The sequence below is a fragment of the Carcharhinus amblyrhynchos genome, chromosome 5 (genome assembly GCF_965287045.1).
Source record: "Carcharhinus amblyrhynchos chromosome 5, sCarAmb.v2.hapA, whole genome shotgun sequence".
NCBI classification, from domain to species: Eukaryota; Metazoa; Chordata; class Chondrichthyes; order Carcharhiniformes; family Carcharhinidae; genus Carcharhinus; species Carcharhinus amblyrhynchos.
This window is the reverse complement of record NC_137328.1, coordinates 102,723,272-102,741,427: the sequence shown is the minus strand read 5'-3', so window position 1 is coordinate 102,741,427 and position 18,156 is coordinate 102,723,272. Positions and strand designations below refer to the sequence as shown.

The following is an 18,156-nucleotide window of genomic DNA, read 5'->3' as shown; positions in this document are numbered from 1 at the left end:
GAAGCAGAATTTTACTTTCCCACTCGCCATGGGAATGGGAGTGGGCGAGGGGTGGACGATGGAAAGGTCCATTGACCTCAGGTGCAATTTTACAGTTTTGGATCAAGTGAGACAGTAAAATCCCACCCAACTTCTCCAAATTCACATTAAGCCCTGTTTCTGTCAAACATGGTGTGGGAGAATAGGGGAATCACTTCATCCCTCCTCACTCAGTCGGAACATGTAGCATTTATAATTGAATGGATTTTTTTTATACACACCTGTGCTCTTCTCTGGACGGTGCGGATTTCGACGGAATCTGCACTCTGCGGCATGCTTGCGAACATGGTTGGTAAGTTGTGGGCTACGCCTGCCTGCGTACAGTCCACGTAGAGCTCAGCTGTGGTGGGCCCGTGCTGCAGCCCCTTTATCTGTACTAGCACAGCATGGCGTTTCCCATCTGCCAGCTGGACATTGTGAAATGTGGTTACATGTGGCTTCCCATCACTTTTCAAATAACGAAGGCTGGCTGTGGACAGAAGCACAGACTAGGTGAAGGTCCACACACGCGAGGTCATCTCTATACCCTGCCAGGGGCGAGGGGGAAATTCCTCAGAGCCCCGGTTCCACTCGACAACACAAGAAACACACAATTCAAAGTACCTTCCGAGATATCAAATGGTAACAGTCATTTAATAATGGCTGTGCTAAATTTTATTACAGGCGTAGAATTTAAGCTACAAGGAACCACTTGGAAACTCCATTTAAAACCAGTGATAGCAGTTGTTGTTGGAGGCAAAGCTGGAAAAGGAAGCAAGGGAGAGAGGATAAAGGAGACATTTAGCATCAGGAGATAGAATCTAGTTGGGTGAGAGTTGTTCAGCAGGGGGAAGGGAGAGTAGTTTAAGTTTAATTATTAGTGTCACAAGTAGGCTTATATTAACGCTGCAATGAAGTTACTGTGAAAATCTAGTTGCCACACTCTGATGCCTGTTCGGGTACATTGAGGGAGAATTTAACATGGCCAATGCACCTAACCTGCATGTCTGTTGGCGTGTGGGAGGAAACCGGAGCACCCGGAGGAAACCCACGCAGACATAGGGAGAACGTGCAGACTCCACACAGACAGTGACTCAAGCCGGGAATCAAACACGGGGCCCTGGAGCCGTGAGGCAGCAGTGCTAATCACTGTGCCACTGTGTTGGTGGGTTAGCATTATTCTCCAGGACTACCTTGTAGATGAAACCAGGATACAATAGCACTTGATAGGGCCCAGGCAGACATGATGACGGATGACTAAACCAGTTGTGCAGCATTTGTACCCATTGATTTTAAGGATCAAAAAGATGGGGAGGGGATTGGTTATACAAGGATGTGTGAATAGGAGGGAAGAAAGTAAAGGTTTGATTGGGGGACAGGACATCAAAGTAGGTAGTGCAGGAGTCATTGAGAAAATCATCAGTGTCATGGCGAATAGTAGCCCAAAGAATAAGCTGCTGGACATCATAACTACGTTCTCTCCAGTGCAAAAAATGTTAAGTGATCACCCGTCTCATTGTTGTTTGTGAGATCTTTCGGAATAATGGAGGAAAGTCCAAAGACTGAGTAGCAACACATTGGAGGGATTGCAGAGAATAAGTTAATTCCAACCAACATGAAACACCAACAACAAACTGAAAATACAGGAAGATTATTAAACACAAAGAACACATTGAATAGATCAATTACACTTTTGCCACATCCCCACCTGGGCACTGTGTAGTGCAGACTCGAGGGTTAAACTGCTGGGGGCAGGATATCTGTCAGGCACAAAATGAGTTGGAAATGAAGTGGTTCTGGAATCCTAGCTCATGGATGTATCGTTCCAATTTAGTCTGCGGTCAGACTCTAACTAGGGATCCAGGCTGCACTTGCATCATAACATACAGCATTAATGTACTACTACAACACATTGCACTTATGTAGCACTTTTAATGTAGTAAAACCTCCTTACATGATTCACTTGAACATTATGTTGGCTCAATAGGATGGCATGGTAGCACAGTACTGCTAGAGCAGTGCTGCCTCATAGTGTCAAGGATCTGGGTTCAATTCTGGCCTCAGGTCACTGTCTGTCTGGAGTTTGCACATTCTCCCTGGGTCCGTGTGGGTTTCCTCTGGGTGCTCTGGTTTCTTCCCAAAAATGTGCAGGATAGGTTGATTGGCTATGCTAAATTAATCTTAGTGTCGGGGGATTAGCAGGATAAATATGTGGGGTTACAGGAATAGGGCCTGGGTGGGATTGCAGCCAGTGCAGGTTTGATGGGCTGAATGGCCTCCTTCTGCACTGTAGAGATTCTATGGATTCATATGACATGAAAATAAATCCAAAACTTTATTCCTTTTGCAAGAGACCAACATTGCAGGAGCTCAGAGATTTGGAAGGGCTGTAGGACAGAGGGAGGTTAGAGAAGTATGGGGGAAGACTATGGAAGGATTTGAATACAAAGCTGGGAATTTTAAATTTCAGGCATTGCTGGATCAGGAGCCAGTGTAGGTGAATACGAAGAGTGGAGGCTGGTGAATGAACTGTAGTGTGAGTTAGAGAAGACACAACATTTTGAATCAGCTCAGGTGAATTTGATGTGGTGTCACCAGGGCCTCTGTGCTAGAAGGGTGGTATCTCTTTTTGTGAAGACTCATCAGATACTTTTTATCAGGTACCAATCAAATAAACTACATCAAATTAACAACTTAAAAGGGGCAGCTCCCCAAAGAGAGGGGAACCCACACGAACCAAATAACAAAGTAGAAAGTAAACTTAAAACATCAAATTAAAATGTGATTATCGGTGTCTATAATACACCCCAGTCCCTCTGGTGCCCAGCGGGCATGGAAGTAGTCAACTGTGCCCATGGGCACCGCATGCTCCCTTTCTAGGGACACCTGAATGCAAATATAGCCGCAGTAGAGGGGCAGACAGTCAGGGTGGATGACCCCATCGATCACCCACTGCTGCCTGGCAGGTGGTACTTTTCCCATAATATTCTCCAGTCTCTTGGCAGACTTTCCCCCGACCAAGATGGCCACAGGAAGCCAACACTGAAGTCACATGGCAGGCTGATGGAAAGCCTCTATCAGGAATCAGTGCAATGGGGAATCAGCTGTGTAGCCTTGCTAGACTATATAAGTAGAGGAGTGAGCCCTGCTAGAGGGGGAAGTTAACTTGGTGGATGTGTGGAGGGTGAAGAATTTGTTGTGTGCATGACTGTTCATTGTTGACTTTGGACTGTATGAAAATCCTGATTCAGATTGAACATTGGCCTGTGTCAGAACCTCCTCTGGTAATCTGATGTTCTTTGTCTGTGTTTTTACCTTGCCTCTGCCTTATTATCCTGAAGCATGGTTGTTGTTATAGACAATGTTGAATTTACTCTGGGAACTGTATCAGCCATCTGGATTTAAATAGGGACATATTGTTGTAAAGTTAGGCTCAAAGAAAAGTCAAGTGTTTTATTTCCTTTTGTTTTTGCTGAGTATCTGAAGACCTTTAAAGAAACATTCATTTTCTTTTATATTTGGACAAGTGTGTGAGCTATTGAACAGTCATCACTTGCCCCAGTCTTTTGTGACATCAAAGGGGAAATTGGTCATGTGTTGGAATAGTCAAGAAATAACAAGGAATAGATGATGGGTTCCTCAGTAAATTGTAGTGTAATGAGTTAATAGTTGTGATGATAATGATACACATCACTATTGCATCATTATGTAACAGTGACATTGGCAGTCATGTGTGAGAATCTGCTGTCACCACCTTGTCTGGCAGTGCATTTCCTGCAACTGTTCTCATGCACCTTTTTCTGTACCCTATATCTGATGCCTTCACATCCTTAGTGTGGTGCCCAGAATTGGATATAATGCTCTGCTTGAGGCTGAACCAAGATTACATACAAGTTCAAACTTGCCCCTATTTACAAAACCTAGCCTTCTGAATGTTTTAGTGTCACAAGTAGGCTTACATTAACACTGCAATGAAGTTTGTGAAAATGCCCTAGTTGCCACACTCTGGTGCCTGTTTGGGCACACTAAAGGAGAATTTAGAATGTCAATGCACTTAACCAGCATGTCTTTTTGACTGTGGGAGGAAATCAGAGCACTTGGAGGAAACCCACATGGACATGGGGAGAATGTGCAGAGTCTGCACAGTGACCTCAATAGGGAATTGAACCTGGGTCCCTGGTGCTGTGACAGTGCCACTGTATTAACCACTTTCTCATCCTGTCCTACCACCTTTAATGACTTCTGCAGATACCCTAAGCTATACACATTCCTGTATCCCCTTTAGAATTGGATGCTCTATTATCTTGCCTTCCTTTATTTTTCCTACCAAAATGAATTGCTTTGTTTTTGTATTATGATCCTAGATCAGGCCAAGTTTTTGGCAAGACCTGGTTTGGGGCCAATAACATTTTTTTGTTTAAAAAAAGATAAAGTTTGAGATTCAAGACATATGCTAAGGGAATAAAACCCAAGATTCCACAGGTTTTCATCAAACAAAAATAAACTTCACTGTACAGAGTTAGAAAGATTAAACAATTTACAACATCTACTTTATATCTAATGTTCAGGGTTAGTAAGAGGGATATGTGAATTAACAGGCAAACAGGGATCCAACACACCAGACTGAGAAATAAATGGCAGATGCAATCAAGACCAATTCTATGGATTTCACAGAAACCTACCTAATTGTCAATACACACATGTCAACTAATTGTGTTGACATTCTATGTCCATCATGAAGACCCCAAACTTTTCATTTTCAAAGATCAGCCCTCTGAATTCCCTCAAAGCTGCACCTACTCAGAATGCCTCAATGCTTGTACATCTCCCAGGGTTTCAATCCCATCGCCTGAGACCCTGTTCCCCTGGATATCTGAGTTTGCATTCTCGCCTCTACTCATTGGTGCAATTTCAGCTTTTTAATAGCCAGCTAACTTCACTGGGCTGAAACAGGCCCTGGATTTCAATAAGCTCCAATCGCCCCAGATATACCAAGTGAGCCTTTCCAACATGGAGCCAGTAACCTTCTGCCACCTTCTCAGCTCCCCCAAGGCTTCTCCTGAGCCCCAAATACACAGAGCCAGCCAGCAGCAACACTTTTGTTGCCTGGTGCCTGCTAACTGCAGCACCTTTTGAATATGGCCTTTCCCCTTCTGTAACACATTCCCCAATAAACTTTCTTCAGGTCCATCCATCTCCATGATGATAAAGCCCTCCAGGACTGTAATTGGAATCCTAACTCCCAAAACATAATAATTTTCTGGGCTGAATTTCTTTGCTTGCTGTGTAGACACCTCATCTTCAGCAATGGAAGCTCACCTGCTGTTTTATGATCTTACCATTTGAGCTGTTAAACTTCTAAGTTATAGAGGGATTACAATGAAGGTTTGCCAGGCTGATCCCTGGGATGGAAAGTCTGTCATATGCGAAGAGACTGAGTTGGTTAGGATTATGTTCACTGGAGTTTAGAAGAGTGAGAGGGGATCTCATGGAAACAAAATTCTAACAGGGTTAGACAGGGTAGATTCAGAAAGAATGCTCCCAATGGTGGAAGAGTCCAGAAGTAGGGATCATAGTTTGAGAAAATGGGGTAAACCTTTTAGAACTGATGTGAGGAGAAATTTCTTCACCCAGAGGATGGTGAATGTGTGGAATTCACTACCATAGAACATAATTGAGGCCAAAACGTTGTGTGATTTCAAGAACAAATTACCTTTAGCTCTTAGGGCTAAAGAGGCATGGGAGGAAGGGAAAAAATCAGGATATTGAATTCCATGGTCAGCCATAATCAAAATGAATGGTGGAACAGACTCCAAGGGCCAAATGGCCTACTCCTGCTTCTAGTTCCAAGTAAGTCAACATAGCCCCATTCTTTCAAATGTAATAGACTTCAAGTTGCTTTAACTGCATTTCCCATTTTCTACAGTTAAGCATTAATGTTCCCAGAACTGAAAATTATTTCTAAAATATTACGATTAACTAGGTGGTTTACACTAAGTGGGGAGAAAAACTGAATTACCCGCCAGCTACAATGGTGGGGCTTTCATAGAACACAGAACATAGAACATAGAACATTACAGCGCAGAACAGGCCCTTCGGCCCACGATGTTGCGCCGACCAGTTACAAAAACAATGACCCACTAGCCTATACCAATCCCTTTTCGTCCATAAACCTATCCAGAGATCTCTTAAACGCCCCCAAACTAGACGCATTTACAACTGCAGCAGGCAGGGCATTCCAATCCCTCACCACCCGCTGGGTAAAGAACCTACCCCTGACATCCGTCCTGTAGCTACCCCCCCTTAATTTAAAGCCATGCCCCCTCGTGCTAGCTTTCTCCATCCGAGGAAAAAGGCTATTACTATCCACCCTATCTAAACCTCTAATCATCTTATATGATTATGATCTAATCACTCCATATCATCAGTGACATATCCCTGGAATGGCTTTTGGATGCCAGGGAGGTGTCCTGTGATGTTCACTTCCCTGAGAATGACCACAGAAGGGGCAGCAACATCGCCAATGCAGCTTGGGAAGTGGTGGCAGCAGTGGTTGGTGCCAATGCTGCACATGGAAAGCAGTGGCATGGTGGTAATTTCACTGGACTACTAATTGAGAGACTCAGAGTATTGTCCTGGAGATCTGGGTTCGATTCCCACCACGGCAGCTGGTGGAATTAAAAGTCTTATGACGACAATGAAACCATTGTTGATTGTTGTAAAAACCCATCTCGTTCACTAATGTTCTTTCGGGAAGGAAATCTGTTGTCCTTACCTGGTCTGGCCTACGCGTGACTCCAGAGCCACATTAATGTGGTCCACTCTTAAATGCCCTCTGAACTGGCTGAACAAGCCATTCAGTTAAAGGCAATTAAGGATGGGGAACAGCCAGCATTCCAGGAATCCCAGGAATGAATGAATTAAAAAAAATGACAATCCAGTGCAGAAAGAGGACAAATGATCTCATCCATGCCATCGGGATAAGGCAACCATCTCATTACCATGGTGTCTATGTGAGAACAATCTACACTTTCCCCACCAGGCATAATTGCCACATCATCCTCAGTCAATCTCGGCCCCGAATCCACTGCCAACACCACCTCAGATGATGACCCTGAGGACAGCACCCTTGAAGACCCATCACTCACTCACCTACACCCTCCACCAGAGCAGCACCACACATCTTGGTGGGACCGCCATGTATAGCATGCTCAGGACCGCTATCTGTTGAGCACAGCATACCATCTGTTCCACAGCAGGTGGAAGCAGAAACATCTCAGGTTGCTGGCACTGGGAGGACAGCTGGAGGCAAGGGAGCTACTGAGTCTGAGTCTGATGATAAGCTTTTGGACTTGGACCTCAATCAGTTGTTCTAGATTCCTCAGCTGGGGCAAACACAGTCTCAGTATGATTCCTCTGAAGCTCCTTAATAATCTAACATGTTTCAACAAGATCCCCTCAATTTTGTTTCTAAGGTCCAGAGAATAAATCAACTTTAAGCACAGCCAACTTTTTCAATACCCTCTCTTTATCAACTGTTACCTAGTCCAATGTCTCAGCTACATCCACATTCACTGTGACTTAGGCAGCATTTTCTGTTTTGGTAAAGGACTCAGCACGGTGGCATCCTGATTAGCGCTGCTACTTCACAGCGCCAAGAATCCAGGTTCCGGCCCTTGGGTCACTGTGTGGAGTCTGTATATTCTCCCCATGTCTGCATGTGTTTCCTCCAAGTGCCCTGGTTTCCTCCCACAGTCGAAAGAGGTGCAGGTTAGGTGAACAGAACGTGCTAAATTGCCCCTTAGTGTCCGGGGGCTTAGCTGGGTAAATACATGAGGTTACTGGGATAGACCTGGGTAAGATTGTTGTTGGTGCAGGCTCATTGGGCTGAATGGCCTCTTTCTGCATTGCCCCCCCTTTACTTTCTCCTCCCACCCCATCACCTCTCTCAGCATCCCACCTTCACCCTCTCTCCCTATTAACAACCACCCTCCCCCACCCGAGGCTGACCTCCCTTCTCTATCATGACTCCACTCTCACGTACCTGGCCCTGGATCCGGGACTTTCAATCTGGGGACTAGCTCTGGTCCAGTCCTGGCCACTGCTGCTCCAGATGCTGTTGGGACTATAGAGTTACCAGCCAATCAGAGTGAAGTCCTGTCTCCAAATATTAAGGCTTGACAGTGCGTTGGAAACCCTGCTATTGAAAATTCTTCTCTGTAGTCTCTCTTTGCTCCTTTTCTTCATTCACTTCCTTCTCAACCTTTTGAATTCAGCTGGGTTCACAAATGTATTATCCACTGGCATTTGCCACACGCAGTTTCTTTTATCTAGCTTTCTATCATTTAGGAAGGCCTGGATTTATTACCCTGACCTTGACCAACGCTCCATTTGAAGACAGCCCATTGTCCCGTTACTATTTTTCATTCCAATTTAGCTGTCCTCACGTTTAATTATTTTTACTCCAGATTACTCCTTGTTCGTTTCCGTGGCTAACCTAAACATTATGATACAATGAACATTAACTCCTAAATGTCCCCCTATTGACACTTGACCCATCTCAAAGAACAAAGAAAATTACAGCACAGCAACAGGTCCTACGGCCCTCCAAGCCTGCACCGACCATGCTGCCTGACTTAACTAAAACCCCCTACGCTTCTGGGGACCATATCTCTCCATTCCCATCCTATTCATGTATTTGTCAAGACGCCCCTTAAAAGTCACTATTGTATCTGCTTCCACTACCCCGTTCTACGATCTCATTCCCCAAAACCAGACCCAACTGTGCCACCTCTCTCACTGAGCCGGAAACATACTGATCTAGAAAATTCTCCTGAACAGCAAAGTGTCAACAGTTTAGTGCCTCAGTTACATTGTGCCATGTGATATAGTATCAGAGCATTTCTAAAGACGCATTTACATTGTAGTTAGAATGCTTATGTGAAGCAGATACTCCTTGCATCTTTACTCTCGCATTTGACTCTGTGCTGGGCTTCTGACCACATATGGTATCATACAATCCTACAGTGCAGAAGAAGGCCATTCAGTCCATCGAGTCTGCACTGACCACAATCCCACCAAGTATCCCTGTAACCTCATGCATTTATCCTAGTTAGCCCTCTGACGCTGAGGGTCAATTTAGCATGGCCAATCCGCCTAACCGCACATCTTTGGAGTGTGGGAGGAAACCAGAGCACCTGGAGAAAACCCATGCAGATACAGGGAGAATGTGCAGACTCCACACAGACAGTAATCCAATTCAGGAATCGAACCCGGGTCCCTGTGAGGCAGCAGTTGCCGCTGTGCAACACTCATCTACTTCATCACCAAGATCACCTAATTCCACCTCCTTAAAGTCTCTTGATTCCACTCCACACCTCATTGTAGCTATGTAACAAACATGGATACAAGGACAGAATTCCAGTTGTGAGAGTGACAGCCCTAGACAGTGAGGCATTGTTCTACCAGTGTGGCTTCAAGAATACCCGCAAATTGTTTCAGCCCCAGTACATCACTGCAAAAATTATTAACTGCAATATTACGACAACTACCTTCATTGAAGGATCAGAAGTATATTGTACATTGCTGATTACAGTATTCAGCTCCATTTGCAATTCCTCAGTTAATAAAGCAGCAAGACCTAAACAACATCCAGATTTGAGCTGGCTAGTGTCAAATAACATTCACGTCACATAGGCAATGACTACTTTTAACAAGGGAGAACCCAACCGCATCCTCTTGACAGTTATTGGCTTTACCGTCAGCGATTTCCACACTATCATCATTCTATAATTGTCGACCAGGAACTCACTTGGGTCAACTGCACAAATCTCATAACCATGAGAGCCGAACAAAAGCCAAGTATTCTGCAGCAAGTGACTGAAGAGCAGCTTCTTCCCTGCTGCCGTGAGACTTTTGAATGGACTTAATGTGCATTAAGTTGATCTTTTTCTACACCCTAGCTATGACTGTACCATTCTGCACACTCTCCTTTCCTTCTCTATGTACAGTACGCTTTGTCTGTATAGTGCGCAAGATTGTATACTAATACATATGACAATAATAAATCAGACCAAATCAATTCCTGCCTCCCCCCAGTCTTTCTAGCATCTGCAAGGCACGTATTAGGAGTGTGATGGAATTCTCTCTCATTACCTCATTACTATTGAGTGCAGCTGTAAAAACGGCCAGGTAACTCAATATTACTCAGGGAAAAGCAATCCACTTGATCCAATGCCAGTATTCCATCAGTGCAGTGTAAACTACCTAAAAGACCCACTGCACCAAAATACCAAGGCTTCTTCAGCAGCACCACTAAAACACACAGCCTCCACAACCCAGGGGGACATGGTCAACCAGTGCATGGAAACATCATTGAGTCATACAGCACACAAAAGGCCCTTCAGCCCATCGAGTCTGCACTGACAATCACTACTACTAAAGATATGCTAATCCCATTTTTCAGCACCTGTCCCATATCCTTGAATGTTATGATATTTCAAGCGCTCATCCGAATATTTTTTTTAAAGGCTGTAAGGTTCCCAACCTCCATGACCTTCACAGGTAGTGCATCCCAGATCCTCACCACCCTCTGAATGAAAACATGTTTCTCAAATCCCCTCTGAATCTCCTGTCCCTCATCCTAAAATTATATCTTGTCCTAATTGACCCCTAATCTAAGGGGAACAGCTGCTCCCTACTCTCCCAGTCCATGCACCTCAATCATCACCTGCAAATTTCCCTCTACACACACCATTCTGACTTGGATATAGATCAAATTCTTTTGTTGATGCTGGGTAAAAATCTCTGCCTAATTGCATTGTAGGAGCTGTTCTGCCACGTTAAAAGGCTTGCATGCGTGCGGCATGTATCGCAACCTCAGGACACTTTTGAAATGTAATGTCAGTTATAGAGAAATGCAGCCACTAATTTCCATACAGCAAGATCCCTAAACAGCAACGTGAAAATGACTAGATGGTCTGTTTTTGTGCTGTTGATTGAAGGATGAACGTTAACCAGGATACAATGGATTAGCTCCCCTGCTCTGCTGTGAAAAAGTGCCATGGGTTCTCTTGTGTTCACCTTCGGAGGGTGAACAAGGCCATAGCTTAACTTCTCACCCACAAACTGTAAGTGTCAGGCTAGATTTTGGTGCTCAAATCCTGAAGTGGGACTTGAACCCACAACCTTCTGGCTCGGAGGTGAAAGTGCTGTGTAATGGCTCACGCTGATTGGTTCACAAGAAAACACTGCACTCACTACCCTTCTAAGGACAACTAGAAATGTGAAATAAATACCAGTGATGCTTGTAATGCCCAATGATTAAAACAAGTCTTCTTACCTTTATTCAATCGGCCCAACACTGAAAATTCAAAGTACTTAATATTGCCTCTGGCAGAGTAAAGTCCAAAGATGGCAGCAAGGGACTTTGGTTGCAGTTTAAATGTTGTTACAATATAGAATTCATTCACTGCAGGAGTATCTGTGAGAGCTTGTTGTAGCAGGTCCACATAAGCTCTGTACTCGGATAGAGAAAGAAGGTCAAGAACTGCAAAAGAATTGAAAAAAGAAAGCTTTTTTAGGCACAGCATGTTACAAAATTCTGCTCCAACATTGGCATGTACGGTACCAACTGGAAAAGGCAGGTAGGGTAGAGGAGCTTTCAAAGCTCTCTTTCATCACTCAGAGGGTTAAGCTTCCTGGTTTCTAACATAATCTACAAAGGGTTATTAGGAACATACAATTAATAGAAACATAAAACAGCTATAATGATAAAAGTCCATTTAGCTATATGTCTATTTCTCTCACATTAATAAGGAATACATGTAATCATGTATAGGCACAGAAACATAGAAAATAGGAGCAGGGGGAAGCCATTCAACTCTTTGAGCCTTCTCCACCAATCATTCTGATCATCCAACTGAATAGCTGATCCCACCTTCCCACCATATCCTTTGATTCCCTTCACCTCAAGGGCTATATCTAGTTGCTTCTTGAAAACATTCAATGCTTTGGCCTCAACTGCTTTCTGTGGTAATGAATTCCACACGCTGCCCACTATCTGGGTGAAGAAATTTCTCCTCATCTCAGTCCTAAATGGTCTACTCTAAATCCTCAGACTGTGACCCCTGATTCTGGTCACCCCCACCATTGGGAACAGCCTTCTTGCATCTACCCCATCTAGTCCTGTTAGAATTTAAAGCTTTCTATGAGATCCACCCTCTTTTCCCTGAACTCCTCCTTCTGTATATACCATATATATGGATGGCATGGTGGCACAGTGGCTAGCACTGTTGCCTCACACTGCTAGGGACCCTGGTTCAATTCCAGCCTCGGTAACTCTCTGGGTGGAATTTTGACATTCTCCCATGTCTGTGTGGGTTTCTTCTGGGTGCTCTGGTTTCCCCCCACACTCCAAAGATGTGTGGGTTAAGTTGATTGGCCATGCTAAATTGACCCATGGTGTCAGCATGATTAGCAGGGTAAATACATGGAGTTATGGGGATAGGGCCTGGGTGAGATTGTGGTTGGTGCAGGCTCAATGGGCTGAATGACCTTCTTCTGCACTGTAGGGATTCTATGATTTATATTTATAAATATGGAAAGGGGGATAAAACGACAAAAACGACTGAAGAGTTGGGGTGATCTGCAAAGCCTGAGATTGAGATAGCTGAGGCAGCTGAGTGATGTACAAGCAACAACGGATTGGGCTGCTGTGTGGGATTGCATAGAGGAGGCTGGATTTAGAGAAATAGAGATTGAGTGAGTGGATAGGGTGGAGCAAAGCCAGGGTTTATAGCAAGGAACGAAGATTTCAAATTCAATTTCTTGTACAACAGGAAGCAATTGTAGGTGAAAGAAACAGAGGGGATGAGCGAGCAAGAATTGGTGCATGGCAGTACATATGGACAATAACGTTGTGGTTAATCTGAAGTCTTGGGAAGATGGAGAATAGGATGCCAACAAATATTTAAGTCCAATGTGGGCGGCATGGTGGCACAGTCGTTAGCACTACTGCCTTACAGTGCCAGGGACCTGGTTTCGATTCCCGTCTTGGGTCACTGTCTATGTGGAGTTTGCACGTTCTCCCCGTGACTGTGTGGGTTTCCTCCAGGTGCTCTGGCCTGAAAAACGTGCTGGTTAGATGCATTGACCTGAATAGGTGGCAGTGTGTGGCAACTAGGGGAATTTCACAGTAATTTCATTGCAATGTTAATGTAAGCCTTACTTGCAACCAATAAATAAACTTTAAAGGTGATCAAAGCTTTAGGTATTGAAGGGTATAGAATTATGTAATTTTGTGCACCAGAGATGCCCTGATGTGGATTTTATTTTATTTATTTCAACTCCTGAAAGTTCAGCAAAATGTCTTCGTATCTCTCCACCCCAGCAGATTATCAGGTTTACTCCTCCCTTCTACATTATTCACCTTTGATTGATTTCCATGAAATTCTTTCAAAGTTCTTCTCTGTCACACATAGGATTAACTTTTCCAATTTCTAACATAACATAATAGAGATTACAAGGATTACGCAACTCAGTGCCAATTTAAGCTGAATATACTGGAATTTATACTGGAAATATGATAGTATAGATGCCTTGCTTCCCAGTGGAACACTTAAAGGCTATCTTTCCTTTGCATATCAACACTTTGCTTCTATTTTAGTTTTCATTAGTACAGAAGAACAAGCAGATTTTACATTTACTCAGAGCTTAAGTGATCACTTATTTTGTTGTCTCCAGTGTTAAGTGTAATTTGAATGTATGATTTAATGACATTAAACAAATTATTTAAATACAGCAAGACCTGGACAACAGGCTTGGGCTGATAAGTGAAATTTGAGCCATGCAAATGCCAGGCAATGCCCACCTCTAACAAGAGAGAATCTAACCATCTCCCCTTGACATTCAAAAGCATTACTGAATCTACCCTCACAATCAACATCCAGTGGGGGTTACTGTTGCTCAAAAACTGAACTGGACTAGCCATGAAAATACTGTGGGTACAAGAGCTGATCAGAGGCTGGGAATCCTGTGATGAGCAACTCTCCTCTTGACTCCCCAAAGCCTGCCCACCATTTATAAGGCACAAATCAGGAGGGTGATAGAATACTCCCTACTTGTCTGGATACTGCAGCTCCAACAACACTCAAGAAGTGTGACACCATCAAGAACAAAACACCCCACCTGATCGACAAACCATCTACTGCCTTCCACACTCACTCCCTCCACCACTGACACACAATAGCTGCACTGCAGGAATTCCAAGGCTCTTTTGACAGAGCTTCCAAACCCACAACCTTCATCACTTAGAAGGACAAGGGCAACAAAAATATTCAAAGTCCACCACCTGCATCTTCCCCTCCAAGTCCCTGGTCATTCTGACTTTGAAATATATCACCATTCCTTCACTGTCACTGGATCAAAATCCTGGGACTCCCACCCTAACAGCATTGTGGGTGTACCTAGCCACATGAACTACAGTGGCTCAAGAAGGCAGCTCAACACCATCTTCTGTAGGCAATTAGGGATGAACAATAAATTTTAACTCTACTAATGACACCCACATCCCAAGGATGATTAAAAAATACAATGTATTTGCTAGGTCTTCTTTTTGCAAGAGAATGGTCTTTACACCATCAGTATTCAAGGACCCTGGCCATTCCTTTTATTCCTTTGAGTTAAATCCTCACCCCCTTGGAGACCCAACCATTACTTTCATCTTCTGCAAGATTTTTGTCACTCGAAATTCCAACAACCCCAGAGAAGGGTGGCATGTTGGCATAGTGGTTAGCACTGCTGCCTCACAGTGACAGGGATCTGGGTTCAATTCCCAGCTTGGGTCACTATCTGTGTGAAGTCTGCACATTCTCCTTGTGTCTGCATGGGTTTTCTTCAGGTGCTCTGGTTTCCTCCCACAGTCCAAGGATGTGCAGGTTAGGTGGATTGGAAATGCTAAATTGCCCCTTAGTGTCAGGGGGATTAGCAGGTAAATATATGGGGTTATGGGGATAGGGCCTGGATGGGATTGTGGTTGGCGCAGACTCGATGCACTGTAGGATTCTATGTGACCGCAATTGTTTTGATGCTGTCACCATTATGTGGCCCCTACATAAACAACTACTGAGGAACAGATAGTCACAGTAAAATTTGATGGAATAGGAAGTTTGGCATGTCAGCTATGACTCTCACCAACTTTTACACATGCACCATAGAAAGCATTCTTAAGCATTCTTTCTGGTTGTATCACAGCTTGGTATGGCTCCTGCTCTGTCCAAGACTGCAAGAAACTACACAAGGCTGTGAATGTAGCCCAATCCATCACGCAAACCAGTCTCCCATCCATTGACTCTGTCTACACTTCCCACTGCCTTGGCAAAGCAGCCAGCATAATTAAGGGCCCCACACATCCCGGACATTCTCTCTTCCACCTCCTGCTGTCAGGAAAAAGATAGAAAAGTCTGAGGTCATGTACCAGCTGACTCAAGAACAACTTCTTCCCTGCTGCCATCAGATTTTGAACGCACCTGCCTCTTTCTCTACACCCTAGCTATAACTGTAACACTACATTCTGCACTCTCTCCTTTCCTTCTCCATGGATGGTCTGCTTTGTCTGTACAGAATCATAGAATCCTACAATGCAGAAGGAGGCCATTTGGCTCATTGAATCTGCACCAACCACAATGCCACCCAGGCCCTATCCTCATAACCCCATGCATTTACCCTAGTGAGCCCTCCCACACTAAAGGTTAATTTAGCATGGTCAGTCCAGCTAACCCACGCATCTTTGGACTGTGGGAAGAAACTCACACAGACACAGGGAAATTGTGCAAACTCCACACAGTGACCCAAGCCAGATTTGATCCGAGGATGGTGGCACTGTGAGTCAGCAGTGCTAACCCCTGTGCCACCTGTCATGTGCGAGGGACAATACTTTTCATTGTATACTAATACATATGACAATAATAAATCAAATCAAACTATGGGATATTACTGATAAATGTACCAGGGGATTAATAGCCAAGAACAATGCAGAGGATTCAGAATATCCGACATCGGATATTCAACAATATACAATCCCTGGTCCTTCCGAAAGGACTTTCAGACTCCCTTCAACTTGAGGGCTGCACATTCGCTAATGTAATATAGCCCATAACTCACAACGCCATTAATCATCATTTAAAAAACACGTTATTATAAAGAATTACTGAGAAAACGGTGCCAGGAGTCGATAATAAAACTAGAATGAGTTACAGTTCAGTGTTTTCTATCCCTCCTCTCTTAGATTCTGCTAGCCGTTCAGCTTTATATTCGGGCAGAACATTTTCTCACTTAACTGTGACCTGTTTGTTGTTGGAGAGTAGAAAAAGTTTTGCTTGGGAACTAATTTATCAATTAAATGGTTGGAGCTGGGTCTTGCGTCGTGGGCGGGAGTTCCAATGCGTGGATTGAGTGTAACTCATTCTCAGATATTTAAATTGGCAACAATTACTTTTCGATTCAGGGGGGAAAAAACCGAAATGGAACATAGTGGCAAACGAAGATGTGTTCTTCTTATGTCCCTAACTTGGCACTGAACACTCTGACTTTACTGTAGTCTGGGTGAATGTATGCACCATTGGTCCCAAGTGGGTTCTAGGATTGCTGTATCTCTACACAATCCAAACGAATGAATATAACAGATTCGCATTAAACAGATGACTATCTAATGAGGAGAGTAGCAGATGGTTGTGATTATGCTTCATAACATACTAATTTTGTACTGTTTTATAACCCAGTGGGCAAACCATCTAATTTCAACTGCCCTTATATACTTGAATGCATTTTAATAGGTGCAGGTCATGTCTCAGTCTTGCAACCCGCACAGATTCCGTCTGCCAACAGCTTACATTTCAACCTTCCCCAGACTTGTACAGGAGGAGGCCATTGGCCCCATCGTGTCTGTGCTGGCCCGCCAAACGAACGGCTTTAGCGCCATCCCCTGCCCCTCCCCCTTGCAGATTCTTTCCATTCAACATTTAAAAGAACGAAGCAGTTCGGGAGCTTTGCATTGTTTAAAATGAAAGTTTTTGGTCATCCCAGTGCAATATTGAATGCCTTAATAGAGTTAACGTTAGCGGGGAGAATCTTACCCCAATCACAGTAGACACTAATATTGTTTCTTTCCTATCAATCTCTGTCCCTGATTATTCATTGAATCAGTAACTTCATAGTAACTTCATTGCAGTGTTAATGTAAGGCTTACTTGTGATTAATAAACACACTTTATTTTACTGAATCCGGTTTACTTTTCTTTCCAAATCAAGGTTAGTTAACGAGGTATGTCGACCTGTTTTACTTTACAGGTCATGCAATTAGTGGAAGAATTTCCGATTAAATGATCCCCTCGCAGCCGAAATCAGAAATCAAACGCTCCTGTCCCGCAGATACTCACTCTCTGGTTCCGAGTCGACGGATAAACCTGGGGCTGCCTGCAGGAGAAGTTGCAAAGTCAGTATCAGCCCGTTCCACTTCATCTCTTCAGGATCTGGGGAGCCTGGTCTTGCAGAAGCTGTGAGCTGTTGCCGCAGGAATGATCCCAGAACAGGATTTCGAGGGTGGAAGCTATCAGTCCGGCTGGAGGAATGATTAATTACCGGCGCAGGGGCATTCTGACACTCAGGCTACTGCCCCCTGCCCAGTTCTGGTCTGATGGGGAGCCTCTGGTTGACTTGGCTTTTTAATTCCCTCCCCCAGCACACTCTTCGTCTCATACTGAGAAAGTGTGACGACAAAAAGGAAAAAAAAAGGTTTGCTCCATATGTGTGAGGATTTTGCCTGGCCTCTCAAACCCTTGGGATAATTGTGAGTGGCCTTACCCAGGCGGCTGGCAGTTTGAACATACAGTAGATATGTACCCCGTCTTGCTTCATTTAGCATGTGTGCCGACCATCCTGTACCTGAGAGAAAGTAAAGTTTTCAAAGTATTTATTCGTCACAAGTAAGGTTTACATGAACACTGTAATGAAGTTACTGTGAAAATCCCCCAGTCGCAACAATCGGCGCCTGTTCGGGTCAATGCACCTAACCAGGGAAAACAACTTGACGTTTGTCCTGTAGAACTAATTGCACAGGGCTAGCAATTAAAAATTAATTTGT

General features: G+C 44.0%; 1 protein-coding gene across 1 annotated transcript in view; it reads right to left on the bottom strand.

Moving 5' to 3' along the window:
• thbs4a (thrombospondin 4a) overlaps positions 1-17,701 on the bottom strand; it is a 100,112-nt gene extending 82,411 nt beyond the window's left edge. The window contains exons 1-3 of the mRNA XM_080189733.1: positions 17,453-17,701; positions 11,360-11,566; positions 261-508 (exon numbers count right to left, since the gene is read on the bottom strand). Of these exons, the coding sequence (XP_080045859.1) occupies positions 261-508; positions 11,360-11,566; positions 17,453-17,534 (537 nt within the window). The 5' untranslated portion in view covers positions 17,535-17,701. The remainder of the gene's footprint in view (positions 1-260; positions 509-11,359; positions 11,567-17,452) is intronic.
• Between the last annotated feature and the right edge of the window lie 455 nt (positions 17,702-18,156).